The sequence below is a fragment of the Rhinopithecus bieti genome, unplaced genomic scaffold, assembly GCF_001698545.2.
Source record: "Rhinopithecus bieti isolate Rb0 unplaced genomic scaffold, ASM169854v2 scaffold_69716, whole genome shotgun sequence".
Lineage (NCBI taxonomy): Eukaryota > Metazoa > Chordata > Mammalia > Primates > Cercopithecidae > Rhinopithecus > Rhinopithecus bieti.
In genome coordinates this window covers 308,858-319,899 of record NW_016826382.1, presented here as the reverse complement: position 1 = coordinate 319,899, position 11,042 = coordinate 308,858, and the positions used below count along the sequence as shown (strand labels likewise).

General features: G+C 34.6%; 1 protein-coding gene across 1 annotated transcript; it reads right to left on the bottom strand.

The window, feature by feature from the left end:
- Positions 1-6,885: 6,885 nt before the first annotated feature.
- Positions 6,886-7,827, bottom strand: LOC108522974 (olfactory receptor 10R2-like). Its single transcript, XM_017863439.1, has one exon. The coding sequence runs from the start codon at positions 7,825-7,827 to the stop codon at positions 6,886-6,888; it is 942 nt and encodes a 313-aa protein (XP_017718928.1).
- Between the last annotated feature and the right edge of the window lie 3,215 nt (positions 7,828-11,042).

The following is an 11,042-nucleotide window of genomic DNA, read 5'->3' as shown; positions in this document are numbered from 1 at the left end:
AATATACACACACCAAAATATATTCAGTGTCTTTAGTCATCAAAAAAATTTAAATTCTAACCACAATTGGATGCAATTATGCATCTACTTACTATATGAAATTAAGACTAACACAGTTTGTTGAGAATGTTAAGCAACTGGTAACTCTCATACGTTTCTGTTGGGAGTGTAAGAAAATAAAACACATTGTGTATATGTACACAATGGTATAAAAAGAATGAACTGCGAAGTTACATACAACATGGATAAACCTCAAAAGTATGCTTAGTGATAAAAAGTTAGAAAGCAAAAGGTTATTTTATTCTGATAAGATTCTTGTATTGTCAAACTAAATTCTGGCAATAGAAAGCAAATCATTGGTTTCCTGGGGCTGATGGCGGTATACAGGGCACAACAGGATGGAGCATGTGAGAAAATTTTGGGGTAATGGAAATGTTCTATATCTTTTTTCATTTTCAATATCATTTTTATAATACATTGCCTTGAGGGCCTTGTAGAAAATTATATGTATGTGTTTCTATTTCTGAATATTATTTTGTTCCATTAATCTATTTGTTCATCTTTACACTAATACTAAACTGTCTTTTAAGGTGTAGCTTAATAAACATTTCTTGATTTTTTTAAGTATTTTAAAACAAATACAGACTGGATATTCTGTTGTATGACTTTTAACACATTTGAAATCAGTAGAAAAGTTGCTTTAGGTAAGTCTGGAGTTAAAGATTTCCCTGTATCTGACTTTAATAGAAAAGCATTGCAAGAAGGGATAATATAAAAAAACAAAAAATTCTCTTTTAACTTGAAATTACTTATCTGTATGAATAAGTAATAAAGTACAATACAAATATAATGCAGAAACACATTGGAGGCTGAGCCTGATATAGGGTAGAAACTGTCATCGATAACCCTTTGTTTCTGTCTTACATGCAAAGAAATGTTCTATATCTTGATCATGGTGGTGGTTACTTGTTTCTACATATATGTCAAAACATCAAAATATACACTTAAAATTGGTGTCTTTTATTGTATATGTTATGTCTCAATATATTTGATTAAGACATAAAACATAAACAAATGAACCTGCACCACACATACGAGCTAATACTATAAAGCTCTAGGCGCAAATATAAGGGAATGTTTCCTTGATTTCAGTTTAGGAAAATGTTTATTAGACAAGACACAAGAAGTACTAAATATAAAATAAAACAATTTTAAATTTAATTAATCAAAATTATATAAAGCTTGCCCTCATTAAAAGACACTACTTAAATAATAGAAATGGAAGTCACAGACTTGGGGAGAATATTCATAGCACATATGTGTTCCAAACAAACTTAATTCAGAACATATATATAATAGGATTCAATAATTTTAAAATAATCTTATGAGCAGAAGACAAAGGCAATTTACTGAAAACAAATGAATAGTCAATAGGCAAATGATAAAAGAATGTTCAACATAATTAGATATCAGGCTAATGCAGAATACAACTAAATGAGGTACTACTTACCCTCACTAGAATTACTAATATATTAAAAATACAGGAAAATAAAACAGGCAGTGCCAAAAGTTGGAGAAAATGTGAAGCAGCTGGTAGGAAAGTTATGAGGTGTACCCGTTTTGGAAAACATTTGGGAATCATATTATGGAGTTAAATGTATACCTACCTCATGACCCCAGAAGTGCTACTGCTAAACATCTAAGAGAGAGGACTAATGTCCACAGCAGATTTGTTCAAAATATGTTTATGGCAGGTTTATTTATAACAGCCAATAATTAGAATGAACCAAATGTCTATCAACAGATAAATGAATAAATACATTTTTGCATATCCATTCAGGTGAATACATCAATAAAAAGACAAATTATTTTATATGCAGTAAGATAGATGAATCTCATAAGCATTAGGTTTTCTGAAAGAGGTTAGACACACAAGAGTACATACTATAATATTATATGTATCTCAAATTCAGGAAGTGTAAACTGAACTATATTGATAAAAATCAAATTCTGTGTTGTCTCTGGGTAAGGAGTCATCTGGAAACTCGCATGAGATAACTTCTGGATGTGATGAAGATATAGTATTTCTTGATTGGTGAGGTGGTTAAATGGGTGAATGTATTTGTAAAACCTCAAATAACTGATACTTAAAATAGTTAAATTTTTAAATGTAAACTCCTCCTTAATTAAAATAAGGAAAAAAGTGAATGTAAAAGGGAAATTAAAAACCCTCATGACTATGTTTTTTAAAAATCTAATTAACAAAATACACACAAGGAACTCTAAGTACAGTATTAGAAATGACGATAAACAAAGAAGAGCAAAAGAACAGCTTCTGGAAGTACTAATATAGGGAGAACAACAAGAACAACAAAAAACAAGTGCCGGTGGTAATAACTTAAAATGTCCTTGGCTGATTTGCTATTAACCAAAACAAGGAATGTTTAGAGGTTCCGATTAACCGTTGAATACTTTCTGATGACAACACAAGAGGGAGCTCAACAGCTGCAAAACTAGGAATACTATCCTACCCTCACAAGAGTACATGAAAACTAATCTCACTAAACATGAGTTCAGGAAAAGATCATGCCTGTATTTCATATGAAGATATTATGAGAAAAAAAAATCTTCAGCAGTGCAACATTACTATAGAGAATAGCTGTGCACCTACAGAGTGAAAACCAAGATATCCTGCCCAGGTTCTCCTTCAAATAAAGGACTTGTTGCCTCCCAGCTGATAGTAGCTCTGTCAGTAGGCAGACGTTAGCTGTCAACTTAGTCATTGTGTCAGCAACACAGACACCTTCTCCAAAGTAACAGGCTTCGTAGAGCAGACTACACCCAAACAAAATTATGCAGATTAATAAAGCCCTGGCCATCGTGGCCCAGCTCAGGACGCCTCTGAATGGTCATTCCAGCTACGGAGCTCACTGTTGGGTCAGCTGAGGTTGTCACTAGGAGCGCATTCGGCTTGACCTCTCTCTGTACCCAGTACTTCCCGCCACATTCCACAGGTGTTAATCTGTATAAATACATGTATTTATTAACAAATACTCTATATGTCAAGCAATCTCAGAGTATGCTTCCCAGGGAACACAACTTGCAATAGCCGGGAAGATATGACTTCAACATCGATGAAAACTCTAACCAAATATTTCAAAATGAGGTCAAAGAAGTTAAAGAAGTGATAGAAAATACAAAATAATAGCAAAGATCAGAATCATAAACTCAGTCAAGAGTGAATAGAAGATAAGAAGTTTAGAAAAGAGAGGGGATAGATTAGGAAGCAGTTGGAAATGAAAGAAAAATTATTTCATAAATGAAGGTTAAACTTGGAGGAACATAAGACAATAAACTTGATGGATAAGGCTATAACAGAAAAGATACAAAAGAGAAACTGGAGTAAAAGAAAATAATAATACTAGGGAATATAGCTCTGTAAATATATTGTTATAAAGTGTGAAGGCATGAAAATACTGATGCATGATATTAGAAGCCATGAATGTTGTTTCTGTTGGAGAAAAGGTAGTGGCTAATGAAGTGTTTGGAATATTGTATTTTTTGACCTATACATATTCACTTTGTGATAATTAATTGATGTGTTCATTATAATTTGTGCACTTCTCTGTGTGTTTGTGTTTTAATTAAAAAGTGTATATGATATACTGTTCTTCTTTCATGGTTCCAATATATTTTATATGAAGATATCAATTATTTTTGATTCTATGCATTTCCTGTATATCCCCCAGGGGATTCTCTCTTATCTTTAGGTATCTGTGTTTCATGTTAAAGGCTTCTTCAAATGTCTGATAACTCTTGGATGTTCAAATATATTCCAGACCACAGCACTAAAAAGCCTGTTTGAAGCTCTCTACACATGGTAGACCTTGTGAACTGGTGGGCTCCTACCCAGAAGTCAGCCAGAGCAACGCTATTCATTTTGTTGAAATTACTCCTAACTTCTCATTACCTTCTCCAGAAAGAAACACTCCTGCTACCTAAGTGAAAGGTGTAAGATTGACTGTCAATCTGGGGTCTGAGTGTTGGGAAAGAGGCTGGTGGTGCCTCATAGTATGAAACCACTCACATTTAATCCTCTGCTTGAAGTACAGCCCCTTACATTTGCCTCTGTTCTACCAAGTGTTTGAAATCAGAAGTCCTTAGTTTAACTGCCATAAAAGTTAACCTCCCGTGTTAACCTGGCATGCAACAGATACAAAGCGATGTTACTCCGGTGGGAGTCGGCGGTCTAGTGCTGATCTATGAGCTTATTGTTATTGGCTTGTAATGAGACAGGTATAGAAACTACATTACATTTTTGTTACTTACCAGAGGTAAGCAACTATTATAAAATTTGATATTACTGAGACATACAAGCACACAATCAGACACACTTTTTGGAACAGAGTATAGAATAGCTCAGATGCTTTTCATTTCTTTTTCCTAGTAGTTTTTATCGTATCTTACTGAAGTATTGGCCTTCTATGAAATGTAAAAAGAAACTGGTTCTTAACTGCAGATGATTTGAGAAGCATTGATGGAGAATTTGAGTTCCTTATTCAGATAGTAAACCAATCTTACTCCTCCCAATATCATCTGGGTGACCCAATTTTGACAAGAATGTCCAGATACAGTTAGTCATTGTGAACTGGTTGGCTTCCCCATTTTGCAGGTGTGTTTTCAACTTTCTCTCTTTCTCTTACAACCATATCAATCATCCTTTTATTTTGCTTCTATAATTGTTTTGATGTCTCCCCTGTGTTTTCTCCTGTTTACCTTCTTGATGATGGCTTATATGTATTTTTTAATACATCTGCTATTATTTTAGTGCATTTATAGGTAGAAATACATGTTAAATCCCAAGAGGTTTATTTGGTATGTAATAAAAGATTTCACAACAAAATTCAACATCAATGTTGTTAGAAGTGTAATGAAAACTCTAATAAGGCTCTAAAATGCAGTGAAGCATTTTAATTCAGCACTATGAAACGCATGACAGGTCATATACACACAATAACAATATAGTGTACTAAAATAGTTTAATTACAATTTAATTCACAAAAATAATATAACATCTACAGCTACCAATTTAACTTAAATGGAGTGTGCTTCACTGCGAGCATAATTCATAAGAAACCATTAATAAACAAATAAATAATTTGTAAAAATAGACTGTCAATTCACATTCTCAGCCACTACACAAAACTAAACTAGAATAAATAACAGAAGATTTTTAATTTAATATCAGCATGAATACTAACTATAATACATAATATTCCATTCCTAAATAACTATTTGGTCAATAAATGAGAAAATATAAACCCACTGGAAAAAAAAAAGAACACAAGAAAACAATGGCAATAACCCAAGTTGTACTTGAAATGCCTTTAATTATTAACTATGAAAAAGAAAATAAGTAAAAATAAAATAAATAAAAATCAGGCCAAAATGAAAGGCGAGTAAAAATAGAAACAGAGGTTACAGTTTTTAAATATAAGCAAAACATTATTTGTGATTTGACACATTTTAGTTTGAAAATCTAAATAAGGTTAACAGAAAAGAAAAAGAATACAGTTATATTATACCCCAGAAAAAAGAGGCTGCACATGAAGTATGAACTTCAGTTTTATTCATTATTCTTTTACAAGAAAACTGATAATCTACAGCACAGCTAGAGAACTGCACCCAGGATAGTGAGGCATCTGAAATTCAGGTCACATAAGTTATGGAAAACGTTCAGGTTGTCATCATAACTGTCTCAAACATCTGGGAATCAGGACTCAACTTACTGTATGACACAAGAGATAGAATGCGTGAAAAGCAGAGGCAAACATCAACTGAAATGAGAGGGAATAATAGTAAGAGCTGAGTGCAATGGGAACACATATTTTGTAAGGTCGTTGATGCCCAATCAGTGGAGAAGTGTTACTGTGACAGGTCAGAGATTGAACCAGATGATCATCAAAGTACTTCTCTCTCAAATCTTATATACTCGCTTGATAAATTTGAAATTGAGTAGCTTCCTCTTCCTAATAAATTCAGTGTGGAAAACCATGTCGATACCTTTAGCCTGAGATGGGACAGAATGGTTGAATATTGTTTTCCATTCCATTATGTAGCATAACTTCTATGTTACATAGCATAACTTCTATGTTATGTAAGAAGTGGTTCGAAGGAGCAGTCAGAAAAGCCATTCCAAAATACCTGTTTTGAAGAACTTGAAAGAAATAAAATCCTCTCAGTTATGCAAAACTTGCTTGATATGAGTTCTACTTTGTATGTAGTTTCACATTTTGCACTGCTTTTACACTTTCTTTTATACTATTTATGAGATACAAATAAAATCCCCACGACGTAGAACAGGAAAATTACATTATCCCTACTTTCCATATATTAGAATTTAGACTCAGAGAAGAGTCAAAGCTTCAGTCATGACCTAACCAGTGTCCAGTTTTAAATCATCTAATTGCCCATATGGTGCAGTTTTCCCTGCCATGTCATACCACTAGATCTAAGCCACCTTCAGGCCTGGACTCCTCATTTTAAGCTGGACATAACCTTAAACAGAGTGCAATCAGACATTTTGGTCAAACAAGACAAGTATAGGGCAAAAAATGATGGCTGCTAAGACCTTTTTGAGGACTTTAAATCCAGAGGAAGAATGGAAAGAGGAGGAGAGTTATACTCTATTGCCAGATATTTTGTAATCTCAATTACAATGACTCCAGGAAGAAAATATTGCTATCTCTGCTTTACATAGAACATGTAGGCCCAAATGTCAAACAATCCAAGGCCTCACAGTTAAATAGACTAGATAATCTCATGATTTAAATAATTGTGACACAATTGGTCTAATGGTGTCCCTACTGTTCGAAAGTATTCTGATTATAGAGTCTTAAGAGAAAACCCAGACTTTCCAATCAGTTTCTGAATAGCCAGCTGCACATCTTTGTTCCTGAGGCTGTATACCATAGGGTTCAACAGTGGGGTGATGATGGTATAGGCTACTGTCACCAGCCTATCTTTGCCCGAAGTATATTTGGCTGAGGGTCGCAAGTAGACAAAGGAAGCACAACCATAATGGACAATGACTACAATGAGATGGGATGCACAGGTGGAGAAGGCTTTTTGTTTGCCTTCAGCTGATGGGATCTTCAGAATGGTGTGGACAATGAAGCCATAAGAAATGCAGATAAATATCAAGGGCACAACAAGCACCAAGACCCCGAAGATGAAGATGACCAGTTCATTGATGTAGCTGTCAGCACAGGCGAGACGGATAACTGGTGAAATATCACAAAAGTAGTGCTTGACCTTGTTGGAGCCACAGAAAGGGAGGCTAAAGACCAAAGTTGTTCCCACCAGAGATATTAGGAAGCCACTAATAATACAAGTTGCTACCAGTTGTCCACATACTCTCCAGCTCATGAGAACAGTGTATTGCAAAGGCTGGCAGATGGCAACATAACGATCATAACCCATCACTCCCAGAAGCAGACAGTTAGTGACAGCAAAACCAAGGAAGAAGAACATCTGGGTGGCACAACTCACAAAGGAGAGTGTCCTGAGTACAGAGAATAAGTTGATAAGCATCTTGGGCAGAATAACAATTGTGTAGAAGATTTCCGAGATAGAAAGAATACCTAGAAAGAAGTACATGGGTGTGTGGAGGCTGTGATCCAAATGAATGACCGAGATGATGATGATGTTTCCACTCAAGATAATCAAATAGAGGCAGAGAACGACCGCAAAGAGGACAAGCTGCAATTCCCCAAGGCTGGAGAAGCCCAGCAGTAAGAACTCAGTGACAGAGGAGGAATTGGCCATGAAGAGTTGATCCCACAGAATAAAGTCAATATGATCAGGTCCAGAGATCCTTGGAACTTAAAATTCAGGAATACTTACCCTCATAAAGTAGCTAAGCCAGTCTTGTTTGACTGAGAAACAACAAGCATGGGAGAGAAAAAATAATCATAAATTTAACCAGAAGTTCTTCTAAATTGATATGCATTCAAACTGCTATTTTTCCGCTGTTGATTTTAGCAGTGAATCTGGGGACAAATGTACACATGAAGGGTACAGTTATTTGCTCAAATAAAGCCTATCTGTTAGGTCCCCTACTTGGAGACTGTCTTGCTCCTTCCTGCCCAGGACAAGAATCATCCCTTAGTGCAGTGTATCCAGACTGTATATGCTATTACTCATTAGTCATTCAGAAGCCGTCCAGTTATCAGATCAATTGTCATGGTATCACCAAGCTTGTGCTCAAGTAACCTTTATTTACCTTAATAATGGCTCCAAAGCGCAAGAGTAGTGATGCTGATATAATGTTATTGTTGATCTATTTTATCATTAGTTATTGTTGTTAATATCCTGCTATGCCTAATTTATAAATTAAGCTTTATCATGGGCATGTATTATAGAAAAAATTCATAGTATATTTAGGGTTCAGTATTATTCAGTTTCAGACATCCACTGGAGTCTTGGAATATATTCCCTGCAGACTAGAGAGGATTCTTGTAATCTAATGTTATAAAATCCTTTATCTATATTAATTCTTATTTTCAATGGTCACAATTTTATCCTGATTACTGATACATATGTCAATAAGGGATAGCATGAACAAGCAATAGCACCAATGTCTGATAATTCACCTTGCTACACCAGTTTTTAATACCTTCTCTGTCTAGAGAAACCTCCATTGATCTTTGTGTTACTTAAAGAGCACAATTCCCTTTTACAACTAATTATATAACCAATTTTTATGCATTCATTTGTTGCAAATAAATTGGTTTTGAACTATTGCTATTGTTTTAGGACTGGCTTTTTGATTACTCTATGAACTCTTACAGGATTATAGAGCTGATTTCTCCTTACAGAAAAGACATGGCTAGAATCATTTAGTTTTGCTTCAGCATTCACTTGTTGCCCATTGTTTTATGTCCTATCCTTGATGTACCTGACTTGGAGGCCCAAAAGGCTGTCATTCCAAGGAGCTGTCTCTAAATTTCTGAACAAGTGGGCTCAGATACCTTCCTTAAGGCCTCCAACATATTTATCATTGCTGGTACTGAATTATATACATTTTAATCAAAACATTCTTATTCTGTTCTACCTCTTGCCTAAATGTGTTCTTTTATGTAGATTCTGCATCTCAACAAATACTCTTAAGCCATCTAAGCTGTAAATTTCCAAGACATGTTTAAACTCACCATTTTTCTAATCTTCCACGTTCAACCTATTTTTGTTCACTTTTAGGATTCATTCTTATATTTTGCAAGTAATTATCCCTTGTCTGGACTACAGTGTTATAAGTGAACTGCCCAGATTCTCTCTTCCACTCTGATTAATCCTCCATAATAGCAGCAGAATTCTTTCTATAGAACAAATCCTATCATATTACCAAACCAACTGACTCTCAATTATCTATAAAATATTCTAGGTCTTTCACACTTTTCCCAGTTTCACCTTTTCACTCATAACTGCCGTTATAGATTCCTTCATATGTACTTCAGCAGTAAGAATTTTTACACAACCAAGTCATTTTTCATACTATTCTCTATATCTGGAAATAGTCTCTGCTTTATACTTATTGTTTTTCTGCTTCTAATTTTGTGGTCTCCTTTTACTTTTCATCTAAAATGACTTTACTCATAGAATCCTTCCTACAGCTTCCTAATCATGCGGCACCATTTTTTCTGGATTTCGTGAGTGATCACCAGAATATTACTTGCTTTGCCACAAACTACTATTATAAGACTGTCTTTGACTCTACAAACTATAACTTACCAGATAACAGAAACTGCATCTTGAACACATACAATGATGCCCAACATATACTAAGTGCTTCAAAACCTGTTGAAAAAAAATCAGTGACCAATGATATCACTTTATTCTCTAAATCATTTCAAAACTCTCAAGTAGATGATATTTGATTCCAGGGATTTTCAAAACTTGTTACCTTAATATTAATCTAGCCTGTGATATTAACACTCTGCTTCAACATTTTAGGATGAAAAATCTCTCTGACATTATTCTCTGAATGCAGAGCAAAAAATCCCGTAAAAATGTTGCTATCTTATTTATCATTTCTGATTATCAAACAGTCTCCTCCATTATCTCACTAGCTAAACTTTTATTTTAATTTTAGAAACACTTGATTTGGGGCTTGAAGTCCTTTACAAATAACTAAATTGCTATCAGTATTTGCTGTTTTGCTTAGGCAAATGTTTAATAAAATTTTGAAATGGGACTAGAACCAGGAGTTTTATTTTCTACCTCTATATATCTTTGAATGGCCTTATCTCTAAACTTTATAAATAAAGAATGTATGCCATGCATTTGACCAAAACAGAGTCCTCACTAACATTCTTCCTGATACATCATCTATGCCTTTCCATTTTCCATATATCCTTTCTTGGAGTGTTTTCTCACTTACAGGATCATCCCTAGTATTAATAGTGACAAAGTATGCAAAGAAAGTTGATGCACCTGAAAGAAAAGTAAGGTCATATTACTCAATATCTACTCTATAACTCCTACCCCATCAATCATCTGTTCTTTCAAACTCATCCTTGGAACCTATGTGGAAACTAATAGTGAAAAATAAAATTTACTATGGAAATCTTTGACTTAGTTAGTTTTACTTAACTCAGTCTAGGATACTGCTTAAAATAACTGGTAAATAGGAGATAGTGACAAGAGTTTGGAAGGGAAGGCATCACAGGTTAAAAGAAAAGGTTGGAAAATGAGAAAGCGAGAAAAGAAAAGAAGAAAAACAGAGTAACTAGATCACCTTCTTAACAAGTAGAAATTGTGAATTGATATTTTCACATTATGCTGCTTAGTAACTCTTCATCATCTGTAGGTAAAGTCAGAATTCCTTAAGCTGAATCACAGGACATCTGATTCTCTGTCCCACGTACATCTACAATCTAATCCTCTAAGTTTTCATCACACAGGAATTGTACTGAAATATTTAGTTTCCTTTATATGCCCTTGTGTCTCAAGATTCCACTGGTGGGGGGGGGGGGGGGGGGGGG

Excerpts from the sequence above, each read along its gene's own strand:
- LOC108522974 (XM_017863439.1), bottom strand. The coding sequence starts at position 7,827 with ATGGCCAATTCCTCCTCTGTCACTGAGTTCTTACTGCTGGGCTTCTCC.